This window comes from Canis lupus, chromosome 4, assembly GCF_003254725.2.
Source record: "Canis lupus dingo isolate Sandy chromosome 4, ASM325472v2, whole genome shotgun sequence".
Taxonomy (NCBI): domain Eukaryota; kingdom Metazoa; phylum Chordata; class Mammalia; order Carnivora; family Canidae; genus Canis; species Canis lupus.
The window spans coordinates 26573342-26594640 of NC_064246.1; the positions used below are offsets into that span (position 1 = coordinate 26573342).

Here is a 21299-nt window from a genome sequence, read left to right on the forward strand (position 1 = left end):
ACGGCTGTGATAACCCCAGTAACTAAGTAATACATCACGGTAAAGAGATTTTGGTGCAACAAATAACCCTGGATTAAATTTACAAGGGTTGAATTGATATTGTAAAGGCCTTCATTCTGTGGCTCCGGGAATCCTCGGTTGTATTTTTATGGCAAACTTGTATTATACCCGGGATGGAAGCTGCAGCTTTTGACACCCTGACACGACCTAGAACAAAGGGAAATAGATCTCCCAAGCCCGGGATGGGACAGGCGGGCAGAGAGCCCACTGACTTATCACTTGGCAGGGGTGTTTGGAGCTAGTTGCAAACCGCCAAGGGGCAGAGAGATGTGTTGGAGGTGGCCGCCCTCCGTGCCCTCTGTACCAGATATGGTGCATGGCAGACTGGCAGCAGAATTGGGAGGGAGATTCCCTATCACGTCACCAACCTCGTAATTTCAAAGCTGTTATTCCTCGTGGTGTTAATTTTATTTGGACAGAGGCTTGCAGCAGGCCCAGTGGCATCAGCCTCGCCGCCCCTGCCTGGGAACTTGCTAGAAATGTGTATTCCAGGCCCTACGGCAGATGTAGGGAATCAGAAATTCTGGGGGTGAGGTCCTGTGATCTGTGTTTCAGCAAGCCAGATTCGAGGGGTTGCCGATGCCCTCTTAAGTTTGAGAATGTCTGTGCTGGACTCTAAGCTCCTTGAGAGCAGGGACCTCGTCTGTTTTGCGAATCACCTTATTCTTTGCACCTGGCACAGTTTGTGACGGGTGGTAGCAGCTCAGCAATTACTGGTTGTGTGAGTGCACGTATGAAGACATCTCTGGGTGGGGATCTTTGGACCTGGGCTGAGTCTCAGGCTGAGTTATCTGGGCCAGGCCTTCCTGGTGTCCCTCACACCTCTCCAGGCATCAACCACCTAGAAGCCCCAGACTGGCCGTGAGGATGGGAGCCAAGTCAGCCCTAGTTTCAGGGATGAGTGGCAGCCTATTTCATGGGCTGTTTCTTCGATTGTATAAGAAGAGTGCTCTGAAAACAGCAGCTCTTTGTCATCTAACATTTTTAACTAGCTTAAAAGCCAGCACCTCTCTCTCTCTCTCTCCTTTGATTTCAGGGCTGTGATCCAAAGTGGGGCAAAATGACAACGTGCTGTCTGTTGTCATCATGGTTCCTGCCAGCCCCGTGAAGACATCTTTCATTCCATCATTAAACATTGGCTGATTTTCTAATACTGATGTTTTCTTCACCTGAATATTCATCTTTTCCCACCCTACACTTAGTGGGTGTCTTTACTCCTTTGAGCGTCACTCCTGACATATTGTTTCCGTCTGTACATGTCTTTATTTGAAAGAATCTGTTGTCATCAAGACTTTGCTGCTATAAGCAGAAGATGGAAGTTTTCTCTGACACTGACTGAGGCCAGTGGGAGTTCTACTGGAGGAGAGAAGTTCATCTGAGGCTTTTTGGAAACTTTCTGATTTTGGAGGAGGCTAGAGGGCATTTGGAAAGGGAAGGGAGAGGTTCAGGGAGAAGTTGGAAAGAAAAGAATAGATTGAGACTAGGGAGGAAGTGGACAGTCCAATTTCTGGGACCTCAGATGTTGGGGTGGCCATTTCTGGGGAAGAAATCTGTACCTCAAAAATAACTCAAGAGTCTTGTCACTTGAAGGAGTATTTTGACGGGAAGCCACTAAGCTGTTTTCTCTGGTATTTCAGCAGTCATCCAGATCTTTGGGCAAGTATATGGAGGCCACCTGGTGACGTGAGACCTCTAATGAATGTGGGAGCTGGTCTCCGGTGCCCAAGGCTCCTGTGAGGATTGGGGGCATGCTACATACTCTAGGTCACATTTGCACTGAGAAAAAGCTCGGTGCCCAGGGTTGACTTAGGGTTTGGTTCTTTGAAGATCATCACTTGAGATTTCCTGTTTCTCCTCTTTTTCCTCTAGCCATGAGCTTTCAGTCATCCAGTGTGTGATGTTTGGTCCCTTTCTCTGTGCTCCCAGAATTGCTTTGCGCATAACTCCAATCTCAGCACTTAGCTGTGTGAATGTCAATATTGTGTCTATTTGAGTCTATCTTCCCCATTACACCGAGAACCCCTGTAAGAGCAGGAATTGTGTTGTAATCACCTCTCTATACCTGGAGCCTGGTACAAGGCAGGTGCTCAAGAAATATTCGTATAACTGAAATAAACTTTATTGAGTCTAGTCTAATGCTACTTCTTGAGAGAGTATGAGGATGAGAAAAAAAAAAATGTCCTTGCCTTTAAGAAGCTTACAGGTGAGGACATCAACTGAACACCAGTAAAATGAATAAAAAACGTAAAAAAAACAACCAAGCGTTAGGTGGTATGGTGCTCCCGGTATATCCCGGGAGTACAGAGAAGGAAGAAAACAGTGTGGTCTGGAGATGCAGGAGAAAAGTTCATGTGGGTTGGGATTTGAAAGATGAGTAAACACTGAGGAGGCTGAGTATAGGAAGGAAACGCCAGATTCCAATGAAGACAATCTACTGCTCTTGACATTGGGTACTTACCTCTTCTTCCTAAGTGGGACAGGGTCTAAACAATTGTTCCTTTAAGTGACCAAGTATGGGGGCTCGACAGAAATCATCTGGGTTGATAACTGTCCCTGAGGAAGCAGAAGAATAGGCAGGTGTCTATGCCTTTTATATATTTATTTATATGTTTATATATCTATCCCGTGGCCACGTGGATCTTCTCATCAATTCCAAATATACCTGCCTAATATTTTCTCACACAAGTAGCCATTAACTTATCCTTGGAAGCCATGATGGACACCAAAGACTCTTTCTGGGGGGAATTTGCATTAGTATTTATTGGGCTATTAAATTAATATCTCCTGGAGGGACACCTGGGTGGCTCAGCAGTTGAGCGTCTGTCTTTGGCTCAGGGTGTGATCCCGGGGTTCTGGGATTGAGTTCTGCTTTAGGATCCCTGTGAGGAGCCTGCTTCTCCCTCTGCCTGTGTCTCTGCCTCTCTTTCTCTCTCATGAATAAATAAATAAAATATTTTTAAAAATCCTCTAGAATCTTATTCTTCTTGTTTTACCTTGGTAAAGATAATCGTCATCATGCCAGTGTGGAAGTAACTCAGGGATGGTCCCTGTTTGATTCTTCAAGGAAGCATTTCTCAGCTATGTGTGCTCCTAGCTTCTATCCTGAAGTCATCCATGTTATCACAACCTGTGTTCTAGTTATTGTCCTGGATGGCCAATGTCTCCCGTCTTAGTTTCAAACTGAAGATTTGTTTTGTTTTAAAGATTTATTTTCAAGTAATCTCTATCCCCATTGTGGGGCTTGAACTTACAGCCTCAAAATCAAGAGTCACATGCTCTACCGTCTGAGTCAGCTAGGCATCCCAAAGATTGCTTTTATCTCAGAAATGAGAGTTATGACCCACAGGAAGGCAGTGACACAAATGGTACAACTAGGTTTTAGATTAGTTTCTCTGAGAACTTTCTGCATGGCAAAGAAGCTGGGCCCATTTCCAGAATGGAAGGGCAGGGGAATACAGGATCCTCCTGGCTCATCCAGGTGTGTGTGTGTGTGTGTGTGTGTGTGTGTGTCTATATTTGAATCAAGAGCAATCGTTAGTGTATATTTTTGAGGTTTAGTTGTGTGTGTGAAATATAATTATTTGGATTTCTGCAAAGAGTGATTGTTCATTCTTTGTGAAAGAGAAGCGGCAACCAAGATCTAAACTTCTGAAGACCTAATGATGTAGATCCCTTAGCATGAGACAAATTGCGTGGATCTTTGAGGCCATTGCCTACCCTCCTGAGTTGTCTCTGTTTTCTTTCAGATGCTTTGTTCTGCACAAGCTGCCCAATTTGAAGTTTCTGGATGCCCGGAAAGTAACCAGACAAGAACGAGAGGAAGCTTTGGTCAGAGGGTCATTCATGAAGGTGGTGAAGCCCAAGGTAAGCTGCCAACTTTCTGGTCTTCACCAGGGATTTATGTCTTGCCCTACTGGTTATTCTTTGAGCACAGAGGACCTTTTTCTGTGTTTGGAATGCAGGAGAGATCTCCAACCAGGGTTTTATCCGTGGATATGCTGTTGGCCTAGCAAGACGTAGGACTGGGAATAAATTGGATCTTCCTGCTATCTATCTAAGGGGACCTCATTTGGAAGGTGATTTCACCCAGGTGGCTCTTTTACCAATAAAGCAGCACCATATACAGCCCAGTGGTGACATTCTGGGGGGAAGATTTCAAAGTGCCTTCTTGAAGATGTTTCATTTACAAGGTGGGGTCTCTACAGGTCTGTTGCTGAGAAAGGAAAAAGAAGAAAGCCTGGGGCATTTCCTTTTCCTCAGGAGGGTAGGACTATTCTAGTAACCCAGAAGGAGCTCTTCTTTCTTGGGGCCGTAGTGGAGGTAGGGGAGAGTGATTTTCTTCTGTTCACAGGTATGAAGGCTCAACAGGTCTTGGAGATATAATTAGTGGGAAAGGCCTTTTCTTCCCCCCTGACAATGTGACCTGGGACTAGCGTATCCTCTCTAGATGCAGCTCTCCAGAGCTCTTAGGAATAGTTTTACTGCCCTTTCCTTTATCAACTGAGTCTGCATTGAGCCCATGGAAGTGCATATGGTGCCATCTTCATGACAGTATTGATAAGGCAGGAGATATATGGCTTTGAGTCTTGGATTCAGAGTCAAGGAAATGTTTAAGGATGTGGAAAGTCATCTCTTTGGGAGGAGTTGGGATCCTTCTGTGAAGCCCAGGGCTGGGGAATGGACCAGATGACCCCTGACGACCCCTTTCAAGGTCCATCACTGCCCCAGAGCCCAATGGAGCTACCTAGGGCCCCCTTTCCTGTGGGACCCTAGCTTGTGTGTTGAAAACATTGGCCCAGAAATCCTGGAGGTCTAGTTTGTCCTTGCCTATTGACTTAGAGCACCTTGCACATGCATTGGAAATGATTAAGAGGGAAAGAGAAAAAAACAAACAGAACCAAAACAGAAAAACGAAACCTCTTCCATCAAGTTGCTCAGCTGGCAGCAGACCTCGGGCCACTTTCTCTCCCTGAATCCATGAGGTGCAACTTATTTCCCGTTATGCTGAATAAAATTGCTAACAGTTGTGGAAATATATGATACGGAGGGTATAATACTGGCAGATAAATGTATTGTTACCTGTTTCAGCATGTGGGAAATTAATTGAGTGATTCGTTTCATAGCTATTAAAGTGTTAACAGTTTCCCTTATCGAGGCAGAGATTTGATGTATTGCTCATGACTGCCTTTAGTTATTCCAGCTTTTGTAATTTTGTCCAAATGAAATAATTTATTTCTTGGCCTCCTTTTTTTTTTTTTCAAGTTAAAAGATTCCAGAGGCAGCCAACATCACCAAACAAAGGACAACAAATGAACTGTTTATAATACGTTGGGTTCCTGCCCATTCAACATTTTCCACCCTTAAGTCTGCCTGCACTTTATAGGACAGATCAATATTTCTCTCCTGCTCCCCCTGTTCCTGACAGGGGAAGCTCTGTGTTGTCACAGGAAATCTGAAGGGGCACCAATTATAATACCCATCATGGTTGTGTGGGGTGCTCCATGTGTGCTCACCATGGCCCTCAGGCTCTGTGTGTACAGATCTGGGAGTCCTCAAATCACCCTGAAATATAGGAGGTGATACAGGTGGGATAACTGAGGCCGAGAGGTGTTCATTGGGCAGCCTGGCTAGGAAGAGCTGACACTGGAGCTTTCCTGGTGTGTCTGCCCACAGAGCCACATCGTTCAACTCAGGTCTTACCTCTGGAGCAAGTGAGTCGAACATTTTCCCCCATGCATTTCTCTGTTCGAAATAAAAACCTCATAAGAAGGCCTAAAAGAAGAAAACAGGTAAAAGCTGAATTGCTGTCTTGGAGTAGAGGGGGCAACAGGGACTAAAATCCCCGCTGGCTTTGGAAGCAGGTGGGTATGGCTCCTTAAAATCCAGTAGGAGCCGGCTCTGAGTCATTAACAGCATCAGCAGAAATGCTCTTCAAAGCTCCAAATTACTTTCTAATCAATTATAGAATTAGCTTATGTTTGTGTGATTGACTCCCACGTCTTTGCTAATGGTATTAGGCTTAAAAATACCCATTAATTATTTGAGGAGAGACAGACATAACTCTGACAAAGCATGAGGATCTTCACTCCATAGCTTTCTGGAGTGTCACATGATTTTCAAACTGGAGAGGACTTCAGAAATCACCTGGTCTGGGCTCTCATTTTGTGGGTGAAGGAACCAGGTGGGGATGGAGCTTCCTTCCTACGGCCCCTACAGCCCGGCAGAGGCAGAGCTGGGATCAGAACCCAGGGGCCTGGGCTTCCAGTTGGGTGCCGTATCTATGCCATGATGCTTCAGGTGCACCAGAGGCCTTCCCTGGGTCTTGCTCTCATAGCAAACTGTATGCTTCTCTTGAACGCCAGGCGATTCCCTTCGGCCTGGTTTCAGAGACACGCATTGGTACTTCTCTGGCAGATAGAAAGAGGCCAAATGAGCTTCTTGCTGAATTAGTAAATTGGTGTTCAAAGGGCTGGTTTTCGCCTGCTCACAGTGTGTACAGACATATGTTTGTTCCTGCGCAGGTGTGTATATTCGCTTTCTATCTCTGTGTGTATATACATATGTATGTTTGGGGGGTCTGTGTACACCCGGAGTCGGCTTCTAAGTGGAGAGCAATTTACTCCCCGTGAATTGCCGACGCTGTGCTGAGCACACTTGGTGAAGCCCTATTTTTCATCACAGAATCGGGATCTCAAGTTGGCTTCTGTCCTTTCTCAGGCAGCAGCGGCCTGTTGTGCTTATTCAGCAGAATGCTCTGATGGATGATCAAGGAGGCCGTGATTTGGGGAGCTGTTTTCATTTTATTCCTGACATAAAGTATTTGGGAGAATGGAAAATGCCTCTCCAATCACAGCCCTTGCCTTGGAGGTAGGGAACAGGCGGTCCGGGTGTTCTAGGCTGACGCAAATGCAAAATCATCCAGGAGCTAATAAACCCCCTATGTCACAAAGGTTTGATTTGGTACCCGGCAGGCCCTGGCGCTTGAGTGCGAGTTCGCTCTAGCCTTCTCCCGTGATGACACATGCCCCCTTCATTGCTGCCTTGTGGCTTTTGTTGTTTAAAGGCTGCTTTCTCTCCGAGAGCTCTGATCGTCCTCTAGAAAGACACCATCATTCATTAGGGAAGTGATAGCTAAGGCTCCAATTGACTCCTCCAGACTGGTGTGTTTGTGTCGTTAGCTAAGGAATCTACAACAGCTAGGCTTTGCTCCTTTCCTGGAACTTTAAAGAAAATAGGTATCTTTGCAAATACTGGCCCCTGGAATCATGCCAAGGGCACCAAGCTGGACGTTGAGAAGGCGGAGGCCCCCAAAGAAAGGCTTCTGTGATGGCCAGGCCATGATCCCCTCTCGCCACATCGGGAAACATAAATCAAAAGGGTGCAAGGCCTGTCCAGGGGGGTATGCATGGCAGACATGCCAGCCCTACGCATCAGACAGTTCAAGAACCCAACAGTCAGAATTGCTTAATTATGTCCTGGCTTTGTAATTATTCATCCCTGTTCTGGCAAAGAGTACAGTTGTCATTTCTTTGACATAATTATTTAAAGCTGAGCCCTCTTGTTTACAGGCATGTATATGAAGTTGGCTACCAACTGTGTAATCTTCAGAACCTTATAGAAGCAGTGGGGAGAGCAGCTAGACTGAGAATCACAGCCTGTGTGAGAAAGTGTTTTGACACGTGACTTTTGCTTATAATTGTGGCCATTCTGCTTTAGGTGAGAGAAGGTAACAGGAGTGTTTGTGAGTGTCAGTGTATCCTTGAAAACATGCAATGTATGCCTTTATGTGGGCATGCCTGGGTTTCCTATCACATGTAGTTTGTGCATTTATGTAGTTTTGTATATTTGTGTGTGTGTGTGTATCTTTGGGATGTTTTTTTTTTTCCCCAGTGGGTTGGAGGCTCTGTGTGTGTGTGTGTGTGTGTGTGAGAGAGAGAGAGAGAGAAAGAGAGAGACAGAGACAGAAGGAGACAAAAGTAGGTGGTTGAGAAGGGGAGAGAAGGAGGAAGGGAGAGAGAAGGAAATGTTAAAGGAATAAACGTCTGAGTACATGTTCCTTCTGGAAATCTTTTTTATTCTTGACCTTAAACTGAAAGTCAGAAATTATTTGGATTGTGAGGATCACCTCCTTCCATGGCCACACTACACAGTCCACTCCTCCTGACATGGATATTAGGACCTAACTCCCCAGTTTCCTTTCATTTCTTTCACCTGTGTCTACACAGATGACACACAAAATGGCTCACATTTTGGATTTCACACACACACACACACACACACACACACACACACACACACAAAAGGCAACCGAACATAAAGATAGGGAATGGAAGCATCGGGAAGTCAGCTTTTTTTTTGTCAGAATGAAGCAGCTGCTCATCTCCTGAGATGTCAGCTCCATGAGGGTAGGAACTTGCCTGTTTTTATTGCTCCCTTATCCCCAGTGTCTGGTTTATAGCAGAGGCTCAGCCAACACTCGTCAAAAGAATGAGCTGGGAACAACAGAGCATTTTGGTAGATCCATTGTGAAAGGTGGTCCATTTTTTTTTTTTTATTGCTTCAATATGGTCCTCTGGAAAAGCAGGAAAGGGACCTCTGCCTTAAAACAATGTAATGACTTGAATCTGTGCGTTGGCAGAAAGGACAGATTCTGGGTTGCATACTTGTTTTTCCAAAGGATTTACTCTGTGATTCTTTATGGTGCCGAGGCCTATGGCCACGCTGATTGCCAGGCCTGGGCTTCTCCATTAGGTAGTCTTGCGGGGGAAGGCACGGGTGTGATCTGAGCTCATGCTCCCTGCCTCCCTGTGCGGCCTTCTCTGAGTCCTGCTCTCAGAATCTACTTGCTCGTTTGAGGGCTTGTGGGAAATAAAAACTAACTTTTCTCAGCAAACACATTGAGGTGCTCCATGAATCTGTGTGTAGCTTAATTGAGATTTTCCTGGGCTTAGCTGCCATTGTATTTTTGGTCTATACCATAAAGGAGCCCTGCTTAGTGGCTTGCTTGGTTTACTTGATTGTTTTATGCCTGGTCCAGTTCTTCCCTACCACCGGGTAGGGCTTTCGTGGCTTCTGCTGGGAGAGTCTAGCTCAGTTGCAGACATGTAGCGAGTTATCAGAAACGACCTCTACGTTGATTGCAAGTACTAACATTTCCTCCATACTCACTGTTTTCAGGAATATATGTTTTATGTAAAGCCAGGGTATGGCTGTAGATAAATATTGTAAACCACCTATTCATGTAGTTAAATAGGTGATAAGTTAATATATATTGAAAGTTTTCTACCATGCCAAACATTCAGAAGAAAACTAAAAAATGTCAGTGTATTTTCTGGATATTTCTAATTACCTGAATATGTTAGTGTTTTATGGCTCCTTTCTGTTTTCATACAGATGTTTCTTGTCTACAGACATATTCAGATTCTATTTTCAGTTATTGTAGAGTAAGTTTTGAAGGGAGGAGAAATTTTAAGTTAATTTATGTTTTGGAGGATGCTTGGGTAATATGTTTAGAAACAACTCCAGAAGCCAAAAATTTGCAGTCTGTTTGTTTTTCATTCTTCTTCCTGATTTCACAGTTTACCACATTTATTTGAGGTGGGGGGAAAGATTTTCTATTTCTCTGTTTTTAGCAGCATGGCATCTTGGGTCTCCAGTAAATGCTTTCAGAGTACTGTTCTTTAGGGGCAATTTTGGTATGTCTCCATTGCCTTGCTTTTGCATAGCCACTGTCTGGAATCAGAGATAGACAGGAAAGTTGTATCTCCTGCCCCCTGGAAGATCCCTATGGATGGAAATTGAAATCCACAGTAGGGAGAAGGAAAGTGAAACAGAACTGTTAGTGTTGAAGGGAACTTCTCAGAGCCTCTCCCAGAAGTCCCTGGGGCCTGGCCAGGTGCTGAGCACAGAGCACATACTGCTCTGCATTAGGCCCAATGCCCCACAAGAGATTGTTGCGTCTCTGTTGGAGCCACTGGCCTTCACTGCATCCCAGGGGTCCAGCTCCACACTCTTCCTCTTTTTGGCCTCCCTCCACCATGCTCACTTTTGTCAACAGATGTTTAGAGAATCATGGATGTAAGTATCACTCTCTATGGAATTGGAACCCTAGGATACTTCGTATAGCTTCTAAAATTGCACAATTGGGACAAGTGTGGTAAATTTCACTGTTTATCTAAAACTGTGTATTTCTTTTTACTTCCCCATCCATCCCACATGATGGTTTGTGAGTGGGAATAAGAGCATGCCAATTCTGGGCCAATGCCTTACCGGGTGTCATGTGTTTCCACTCACTCCTCTTGCATGTCTACCATTTGCTGTGAAGGCAACGTGAAGCACACATTGGACAGACCTGAACCTAACCTGCAGCCTGAAGCAGATCACAGACCCCAGCCAATCACAGACCTCTGCACAAGAGATAAATTCTTATTGTAAGCCACTAGGATTTTGAGTAGTGTTGCTACTCAAAGCCATCCATCCATCCATCCATCCATCCATCCATCCATCCATCATGCCCTTTGGTCCTTCCCTGGTCACTTGAACCAGAGCTCTTAAATAGGACACAACTTTTTAGTTTTTGGCATCACCATGTTGACTTATGTAGGCTCTCTGGATGCTTAAATAATTAGGATTGCAAGGTCAGCCTCAGGGTTGATCAACTGCCCAGTAGTACTTCATTAGATGTGTTGACACTTCCCTGCTGTATGAATAAAAACAGTGCCTAGCATGTATTGTGTCCAGTGTGTACTAGGTATTATATCAGTGACTTGACAATATTATCCTGAATTTCTCCTTGTACTTGAATCTACAAATGAGGAAACTGATGATCAGAGAATTTACACACATCACCTAAAATTACAGAGCAATGTAGAATCAAGTTTTTCCTTGGGTCTGCCTAGGTTCCAAAGCTCACATTCTTTCTCCTATGTATCTTAAAAATTAACATATTTCCCAACATGAAAATAGGATGGGAGGCAAGTGTAAAAAAGTAGGAAGAAGAGGATATGGAATGGAGCCAAAGGTAACTGTGTAATTTCCATTGTGACCTCCTGACTACTCCCCTACCCTGCCCCCAACCCATTTTGTGGAAATGCATGGTCTAGGCAGAGAATTGTCAGAGCTGGGCTGTGGAGAGCTCTGTTTCTTAGGCCAAGTTTGCCATTTAATTGGAGGATGAGAAGGAACCTTGGCAAAGTTTGAAGTGGGAGGAAAGTACAGGTAGGTCTCTTCTGGGAGAGAGTAACAGTGCTCTGTGCACAGCAGATATGTTAGAAATCTGTGAGAGGAAGCCACTGGCCCAGGGCTTCCCAGCATTCAGGCCACTGTTGGTGCTCAGGTGGGCATAGAGGTCAATGAGCTAGGTGCTGGGATGAGGAGGGAGCTGATGGCTGTCAGAGGCCCAATAATAACTCCCCTGGAAATGGATCCATGGCTTCCTAAAAAGTTCTTTGACATCTCCTTACTCCAAAGACCCTGTTGCTATGGTATAGCTGCTTTGCTTTTTAGGAGTGAATTTAAGGCTTCATAAGTGGGCTGTGAAGAGTCCTTCCTCATGGGATCTCTGGTAATGATTGATAGGGAGCCCTTATAGCTGATTATATCTGTAAACTGTGCATTTGCAGCTTGACATTTTCGTGATCCACTTGAGAAGACAATTCCTGGTATTTTGCTTTTGTAATTTAGACTTTTTTGTTATTTTTAAAAAATAGCTTGAAAGGAAAGAAAAGAGAAAAAGAAAGATGTTACCATAAGAAAGGAGGTTTTCATAGAATAAAGTTGAGGCACTGTACTCATGTTACCTGTGTTTAAAGCTAATGTTACCCTGCGTTCTGTGTGCAGCATCAGGGCTTGGCAAGGAGCTTCTCCCCACGACAGGTGCATTGGCCGGCTTGAACAACATTGAGTCTTAACATGCTTTATTCCACTTGCCCCACCCCCCCACCCACCCGGCACTAATTATTTGTTTTGAGCCTGGTGATTCTAGCCCACTGAAGAGAAGGAGGAGGTTGGAAATACAGAGGCTACTTGTTTAGGAACAGACAAAAAAGGCTAGTGACTGAGATCTGAGTGACAGGACATCAGGAAAGTGTTAGAGACCCTTCCCCTCAGTGAGCCAAGGGCCTTGCTTCCTATCCTTGCAGACTCTGTGGCTTCATGAAGCTCTGCCTTACTTAGAAAGTCCCTTCTGGGACATGGAAACATCAGATGGTGGGGACTGAAGCCCCAGGCAGATAGACATCCTAGAAGGCAGAGAAAGCTGCTCGATGGATGGCCCACTGGGGGAAAATCATGAACATTGTTCTGAAGTTAACTCTGATTTATGTTAATAGTATTTGCAATTCTATGGCTAAGGAAAAAGGATAAAATGACGATGGCATGGTCCTAATTTCTGCTCTTGAGTTCTGGTTATTTCCAAACTGCCTGCAACTAATAGCAGATGTACTAGTTTGCTAGGGCTGCCATAACAAAATACCACAGACTGGGTGGCTTCAACAACAGAAATCCATTTCTCATTCTGGAGGCTCTAAGTCCAAGATCTAGGTGTTGATAGGAATTGATTCCTTCTGAGGCCTCTGTCCTTGGCATGCAGATGGCTGTGGCCTCACATGGTGTTCTTTGTATGTGTGCACATCCCCAACTATCTCTTTGTGTGCCCAGACTTCAGCTTCTTATTAGGACACTAGTCATATTGGATTAGGACCCATCCTAATGGCCTCATTTTAGCTTGTTCGCCTCCTTAAAGGCTCTGTCTGTAAATATAATCACATTCTGAGCTACTGGGAGTTACAGCTTAAACATATCAACTTGCAGGGAGGGCGTATAATCCAGCTCCCAAAAGCAGACAAAAAGAGTGAACTATAAGAAGATAATAAAAGCAAACTCATGTCAGCTGAGTGATGGAAGGGTTGTCTCCAGTATTTAACATTTACTTATTGTTTTAATTGGCCCCTAAAGCCAGAGAAGCAAAGTAGGTAGTGGATAGGCTAAAATAGTGGGGTACTCTTGGGCTGTCCCACTTGAACACAGGTGAGAAAGTCTTCACAAAGTCTGATTGCAATAAAAATACAATCTGTTTGTCTGAATGTGGCTAATCCATACTTTTTGAATATCATCCAGGTGAGAGCCAAGCAGGTATAATAGGTAAGTACCAGTATTGGTATGAGCTCCAGTAACACCTCGTACCTCAACATAGTAGGTTCAAGGAGGAGTCTGATGCTCAGAGGAGAGCTTCTTTGCATTTAAAATAATTACCTTTTTGGGGTGCCTGGGTGGCAGGCTCGGTTAGGTGTCTGACTCTTGATTTTGGCTTGGGTTATGATCTCAGGGTCATGAGATTCAGCCCTGCATCAGGTTCCATGCTCAGCGGCGAGTCCACTTGAGATTCTCTCTCCACCTCCTGCTCATGCTTTCTCTCTCTCTCTCTCAAATAAATACATCTTTAAAAATATTACTTTTTCTCTTAGAAGGTGCCCTTCGCCCTAACAGGCTCCTTGATAAGTAAAAAGAAGCAGTTTCTTGTTGTAAGGAAGGAGAGTTAGGACACATTCCCACTGCACTCTGCCCATTTCTTCAGAGGGCTCATTTCTCCCTGCCCGGACCTCCAGGGCCATCTATGTTTTCAGGTAGCTGCTGGGGCCAGCTTGTGAGTTGGGTACAATTCTGGGGGGAGTGTGTTTTTGCCTCTCCTCGTTTCATCCCCCTGTGGTCTCTGTGGCTTCCTTCTGCCTTCTGGGGCCCACGGACACAGTCTGGCTCCAAGTGCATCCTCCCTGGCCCTCTGACCAGGCAAAGTGGTGTTTCACAAGCATGATAGGGCAGGTCTGCCCTTGGGGTCCCTGAAGGCTGGTGGTACAATTAGCTCTTTTATTTGCTTTTCTGCTCCTTACAGTGGAGTGTCTTAGATTAACAGACAGGGCACCATCAATAATGCACAGATGCTCTGTAATTGGGGCTTCCTTTGATGTTAATTTAGCTAAGTTCAATGCTATTGTCAGTGATAGCAATTACACTCAGCCTTTTCACCAAGGACATTTTAGGATAATTTTATTTTTCATGTGCATTTTAAAATATGGCAGTAAATTCTGAGCTACATTACCTGAATTAGAACTCATTATTTCTTTTCAACAGTGAACTAATGCTCTCTGTCTAGGCTCCAAAGCTGTAATTTTTTTTTTCTTTTTTGAAGTGGGGAATTTTAAGTGGGGCTTTGACTCCATGAAGCTTTTAACTCGTGAGCGAAATTTTGAAGTAAATCACTTGTTTTTTGTTGGCATTTCTTAGTGTCACAGAGGCTATCTGGCTGAATGACCACCCCTGTGCTTTATTTAGCCCATTTTTATTCATTCCTCCCACCACCCCACCTTTACTTCTGTTCTTGACATGATTCAAGGAGTTGCCTCCAGCTGCTTTTTTGGGAAGGTTTAGAATCTGAATTTATTGGCTATTGTATTCCATGGGAAATGTGTGATTCTTACTCTGTTCCTGGGCTCTTGTCAGATTTGCTGTTTGTTTCGAGGCCAGTCCTACTGCACATTTCAGGTGGAGTTTGGGTTAAAAGCCTGAACCTCCGCCTTCTGCTATCTGCTTCTCCCTTGTGAATACAGGCATGCAATGCCTCCTTCCATGTTTGTTGTGAAATTTAAATGAGATAATATGTGTAAGGTGCTAACACCATGTCTGGTATGTAGAAGTAGGAGCAGCTAGTGTTCTTAGCTGTGTAATTTCAAAGTAGCTCCTGTCTGTGTGGCATTGCTGTCATCAGTTTGTGCAGGTGAAAGTGGGGAAGGTAATTCGGGCTTGAGGTGGGGGGATATATGAGCTCAGGCTGCCATAACAAAACACTGTCGATAGAGTGGTTTAAACAACAAAAATGCATTTTTTTTTCTATGGTTCTGGAGGCTGGAAGTCCAGATCGTGGCACCAGCATGATCTAGATCGGGTGAGAGTACTCTTACCAGCTTGCAGATGGGCCACCCTCTTCCTGTGTCTTCACAATGCCGAGAAAGAGAGAGAGAGAGAGTATAGATCTTCCTCTTTTTAGAAGGCCACAGTCCTGTTGGACCAGGGCCCTACTTTTATGACTTCATTTAACCTTAATTGCTTCCTAGAGATTTTATTCCTAAATATAGTCACACTGGGGGGTTAGAGCCTCAATGTATGAATTCTGGAGGTACATAATTCAGTGCATAGAAGGAAGTGTTGCCACTCTATGCCTGGTGGCTTAACGGAATTTTAACTTAAATGAAGTGTTTCTAAGGCTTTTACTAAGCATCTACCTTGTGATGGGAGTAAAGCATCTGTCAGAAGGGAATATGGGAGGAGAAAGAGGCTCTGTGTTCATCCTGGGGAGGCTCTGCCTCCTCCATTTGAGGGTCTCCCGAGGCACCAACATGCAAGGCCTTTTTGTTCTTGTGGGGATGGTGGAAGGAGGGAGCTGGGGCAAAGAGGAGGCACAGGAGAAGAGTGTAGTGTGGGGGATGAGGCTGCCCAGCAGTCGCTGCTGGGAACAGGAGGACGCCAGGGCTGTGACCCCAAGTGGACAGCGATGGAACAGAGGAGTCTGCGCACAGGGCCCATGTCGGGAAAAGGATGCCTGGTGCAGAGATGAGCCCAGAAGCTGTTTCGTTTCGGTGACCCTGGACTCATCTCTCTTAATCCCCCTCCAGTTCCCTCCATGAATCTAGAAATCAAGGCTGATGATAAGATCCTGGAATTTGTCATTGGAGTCAACCCTTTCTCCCCTATGGTAAAACAGAGAAACCCAGGCACTGGAATCCGAGGGATGCTTACCACGCCTAAGAAGATTATCTCATCATGAGAAGGACTTTGAAAACCCTAGGCTGAGATCTTGGATCTCTGGATAGTCAGAAAACAATCCAGAGCTGTACCACGCAGAGACACACACCTTTAAAGAAAAAAATCTGTTTCAATGAAGCATATATTTTTTAAAGTCTAATATCTGTACCCCTTCTAATTCTTAGTCGTCGGATATTTTGGAAAAGATTCAGTGACAAAGTCTTTTTGTCTTCCTTGTGCTGGGAAAGCCCTGGCTGGGTACGTATGTCTGGCTTCTGCATGTTGGGCCGTACAGAGGCCTCATCTGAACGCTATGAGTTGTGTTTGCTTAGGTAAAAATGGATAAAGTAGAACAGACTGAAGAATGAAAAGCTCTTCCTTCTCGGCCTCCCCTCCCTACTTCTTTTGCACATTATATGACTAAATGTGCAACTTTGTTCGCATAACTGCTACAAACAGTTCACTGTGTAGGCCAAACGCTCTCTAATGCAGTAAAATTAAGAAATAATATGCTTTGAAAGTGATTTATGAGTGTGGTTAAACTGCCAGATTTACAAAGAAATAGTTCAGATCTTGGGAAGCCTCAGGAGTCACGTCAAAAATGAATTTGACCATGATTTAAACTGCTACTTTTCTTACATGACATTTAATATGTGTACTTTGGAGGCCCATATGTCTTTAATAAAATAGCATTAAGTTTTAAATATGATATGAATGCAGCCAGTTTCTAAATTCATAACCTTTTCCACAACTCCAAAATGCTAACCAATAAGGGAGTCATACACGCAATAAAACATAAACCTTAGAAAATAGCTTTTTATTAAAATGGTTAGACAGTTGGCAGCTGGGTTGCAATGTAATAAATACTTACAGCGTTGTGGGTTTATCAGACATTGTTTACCCTGCGAGCAACTGGGACCAGACAACTAATTATAACCCCTGCACAAAAGCCGCTCATGCTGAGTCCCCCTGAGTGTGCCAAAGAAGCAGAATGGTTTTACTGAGAGCTCGGGACAAGGAGTCCAGAGATGTGGATTCCAATCCCTCTCTGCCACTTAAAGGACTGTGGCCCTGGGCAAGTCACTCCTTACTGTAATTTTTCCCAGTTTGTGTCATGGGGACAGTAACAGCTGCCATGCAGATATGTTGGGACAATAAGAAACAAATGCATGCCAGGCTTCTGCGACAGTGCCTGGCACATAGTAGGTGCTCAGTAAAGAGAAGCAATTCTTTCAAAAAAGTTCTGTAATAAAAAAGTAATAATTGAGGTGAGATCTTCAAGTCCCTTCTAGCAGTGAGAGTCTATGACTTCCTTGGACAGCACTTAGAAAAGGTGGGCCGCTTCAGCCAGAAAGTGTGAGCTTCATGGAGGATGAAGAGGGAGCTCCTTGCCTCACCTCTCTAAGGCATGTCAGAAATGACAGAAGGACATGTTTGCTCAGGAGGAGCAGGAGCTGTGCTGGTGGCCCGCGTCACTTAGCTCTTCCTAGAGATGGACGTGAGGTGTGCAATGCAGCCTCTTCCTTTGGGTTTCCAGTTTCTAGAAAATGTGTTATTCTTGTGAGTTATACCGCATGACAACTGAAGTTCCTTAGTGCTGCTGCCATGTGTGCCTGGGTGTGTGTGTGTGTGAGTGTGTGTGTAAACAGATCTCTCCGTGGAGTAGTTTTGTGATAGGATGTCCCCAACTCCATGTTCCTTGATGCTTGATGCTTACGTGCAACTTTGCTTTTCTGCATCGCAGATAAAACAGCCAGTCTGACAACGGTCGGATTGTGTTTGTCCACGCGACCAAATATTACCACCCTTCACAAGCTTCCTTCGGAAGGAATTCCTGAATTCCCGAAAGGGGGAATTATAAGTTCTATTTGAGCTTGGCTTTTGAATCTCAGGGCTCAGACATATGCGTGGTAATCAAAGATTAAAAGGCCCAGGGACCATTTCATTTTGCTTTATTTTATTTTTATATGTTTTTTTAAAACAATGTTATGATCCCATTAAGGGAAATTAACAAAGAAAATCTTTCAACTGTATTCCCTACATGCTGAGGCTGTGACTTTTCATTTTGCTCTGTTCCCTCCTAAACCTTATCCCTTTCTATAGGTACTCTATGTGTGCTTAATGCTCTGTGCATTTGCCTGATATTTTTACTGTGCTACTTCATAGTCCTCAAACTTACCCTTTTTATGGACTGTACAATTCGTCCTCAAATTGATACGTAAGTACCATCCATTACTAAACCGTTTCCCCACCATTTCTAGATCTTAACCTTAAGTATAAAGTACTGTTACTTGAGTGTAGTTGAGTGGAGGCAGGTGTGTGTCAGTGTTTCTTTTCAATTACTTCCCTCGGATAATTTGCCAGGGATGGGTTTGTTAAATCACAGGGCATGGGCATATGAACAGGTTTAAGGTCTGCATAAAAATGTCTCGCTGCCATTTCCCGGTTGGCTGTCCAGTCTGGATGAGCCATCACACCTACCCTGTTCCAGAAGGAGAATGTAGGTCAAATGGGATACTTAACATTTCCAAGGCTTTCTTTGGGAATGGGCTCCCCCCAGGTCTTATTGGTTGGTATGGTTCTGGAAAAGAGGCTTAGAATCTGTAGGAGCTCCCACCAAGCATGCACTGACCTGCTAAGTTGTAGTCCTAGGGAATTATGGGTTCCCTAGAGCATCCCAAAAATTATTAGCAGCATGCAATCCTGATCAGTGTGAATGTGCCTTTAGACTGTTAGCCAAATCTTTGTGTAATACCAATCATCTACCTATAAAAGCACAAATATGTTATTGTTCTCAATAGGCAATTTAATGCAGCTTTGGGGAGGAAAAAAAAGAGAAAAGAAGATTACAAGCTGGCTGATCTTGCTTTTATTTCTCTTAAATCTATCCACACTTCTCAGGGGTTGTACTTGTTTAAAGATTGTATGCAACTGTGCAGTCTGTGTGATTTGGAAAGCAAATCAAACTAAATATGAAGTTTTCAGCGTGTGCTGTTTTTAAAGGATTTCATGCATTTATTTCAAATATACATTTCTTCCCAAGTAGTGCTAAACCTATAATCTTTTTCTTGTTACATTTCTTTTTTGGGGAGGGAGGCCGAGAGGGTGACTTAGTTTTGGAGTGGAAGGTTCCTATTAACATCTACCTCCTTCTTGTGCAGCATTATTCACAGCAGAGCTATTAAGGCTAATTATTTTCAGGTTTCTATCAAAGGGGACTATTTGAGCTGACAAAAAAAAAGCATTTATTGGGGAGAAAAATGGTCTGTTTAAATAAGAAAGGGATCATTGTCATGTGCACCCTACCTCCCCCTCTCATTTATTAGCCTTGCATGGAGGAGGGGCCAGGAGACCCCATGAGAGTCTGTAAGAGAAGGTTCTAGGGAGCTGTGCTCACTGAGATGCCTGGCACCCCCAAAAATGGCAGTGCTTTTTTCCCCACTCATATTTCTGCAGCCCACCTGGGTTGTTCATTGACCTTGGAACTGGTGTTGATCTGTTATTTTATTTCTCATTTTGGGTAATATCCACAGACCCTTGTTATATAATGGGAAGAATACTGGTTGAGGGACTAGGTGTATTAGTCAGGAGAGGCTAACTGCTGTAACAAGCAGCCCCTGGATCTTGGTAGTTTCATCACTCTCAGAGTACTGAAAGTGTCTGGGTGGAGAGTGAGGAGTGCCCAATCTCCTTTTTCCAGTAGCTCTACTTTTTTCTTGGGTCTTGGAGTTCTTCACTGGATGGAAGCCAACGCATGGAGCAAGAATGAGAGTGTGGGGAAGTGTCCAAATGATTTATGAACCTGCTCTTGAGGTAACATGCATCACTAGTACCCCCCTCCACTGGGCAGAGCCCAGTCATATGAACATTCATAACTGCATGGGAGTCTGGGAAATGCAGCTGTTAGGAGCTGAATTGCTCCCTCTACCCCCTGCCCTAATTCATATGTTAAAGCCCTAGCTCCAGGTGCCTCAGACTTTAACCATATTTAGAGATAGAGCCTCTATCAAGGTGACAGAATGAAAATGAGGCTTGCCAGGGTGGGCCCTAATCCAGTCTGACTGTGGTCATTATAAGAGGAGGAAATTAGGACACACAGGGAGACACCAAGGGTATGCACGCACAGAGGGACAACCATGTCCAGAGGGCAGCTGTTTCCAAGCTGAAGGGAGAGGCCACTGTCACCTTGATCTTGGACTTCTAGCTTCAAGAACTGGGAGAAAATAAGTTTCTGTTGTTTAAGCCACCCGGTGTGGTGTTTGTTATGGCAGCCCTAGCAAACTAATACAGCTGCTCAGCTGAGTTCCAAAAAGAACAGGAAATGTCTTTGGTGAGCAGCAACCAATCTCCACCACACTGAGGGAGCGGGGGTACAGCCAGCGCTCTGGGTGTTCTTGGACAAGTCTCTCCTCCAGCTCTCAGATTCCTCATCTATCAAATGGATGAAGAAACTTAGAGCATCTTTGAGGGTCTCCCTGTGGCTTTGTCATGCAGCCATGTGCACAGACCCTCAACATGACGTCTGGGTCTGTGTGTGGTCCATGGTCCTAAAGCTGCTGGCCTCTGCAGTTTCGGGGGAATACTGTGATGGCATGCTTTTGAACCCAGGCTTTAGGGTTCAGTGACCTGGATTCGAGACCCAGTGCTTCTATTTGCTATGTGACATTGGATAAATGAGTTACCTCATCTTTAAAATGGGGTTAGTAAAATATGGATTGTTGGATTAAAGGAAGGGATGAATATAAAGCACTTATCCCAGGGCATGGTATAAAGGGTCAATACAATTTTGTCTCTCCTTCCCTCTTTTTCTTTCTTCCTTTCTCTGTTTTTATGTTCTTTTTAAATTTTTCTCCTTTCGAAGTCCTGCATGTGAAGCTGAAGAGGTATTAATTTTGAAAGCATTTGCCTACCTGGGATCTCATTTGATCCTTACAATACTGATAAAAGGCAGAAGACATGGTACCTTGTTTTACAAACATGAACTACTGAGATAGAGAGGTTGTGGGATTCACTGCATATCCCAGAAGGAAATGAAAATGGGATCAGAACTCACGTGTCACCTTGACCTAGCTCTTTGCTGTTGTATAATGTACAACTTGGCTGTTCTGAGAATTTCTAGACTGAGGATGTGAAAACGTGGTTTAGGAAAGGAACTCCTGAATAATCCTATAGCTGTCCCTAGAGTTCCATCCATGGGCACAGAATGGCAATGGGAGCTCTTCCAGTGGGTCAGTCCACACCTCCCAGAGTGGGCCACTATTTTTTCAAGGGACAGCCAGTGAAGCTTTGTGATCTGTTGTGCCAAAAGGGTCGGATCTTGGGGCACTTGGGTGGCTCAGTGGTTGAGCGTCTGCCTTTGGCTCAGTTCATGATCCCGGGGTCCTGGGATCAAGTCCCACATCAGGCTTCCCACAGGAAGCCTGCCTCTCCCTCTGCCTATGTCT

General features: G+C 44.5%; 1 protein-coding gene across 11 annotated transcripts in view; it reads left to right on the top strand.

Moving 5' to 3' along the window:
• Nucleotides 1-21299, top strand: part of LRMDA (leucine rich melanocyte differentiation associated) — a 1023935-nt gene that overhangs the window by 585016 nt on the left and 417620 nt on the right. For 10 of the 11 annotated variants that reach the window (XR_007410032.1, XR_007410033.1, XM_049108827.1 and 7 more), the window contains exon 5: nucleotides 3807-3924. Coding sequence is in view for 9 of the 11 variants with exons in the window: in XM_049108827.1 (XP_048964784.1) it covers nucleotides 3807-3924 (118 nt within the window). In the remaining 2 variants the exon portion in view is untranslated. Of the gene's footprint in view, nucleotides 1-3806; nucleotides 3925-4022; nucleotides 4190-21299 lie in introns of those variants that run through there. The other variant, XM_049108829.1, reaches the window with a different exon arrangement.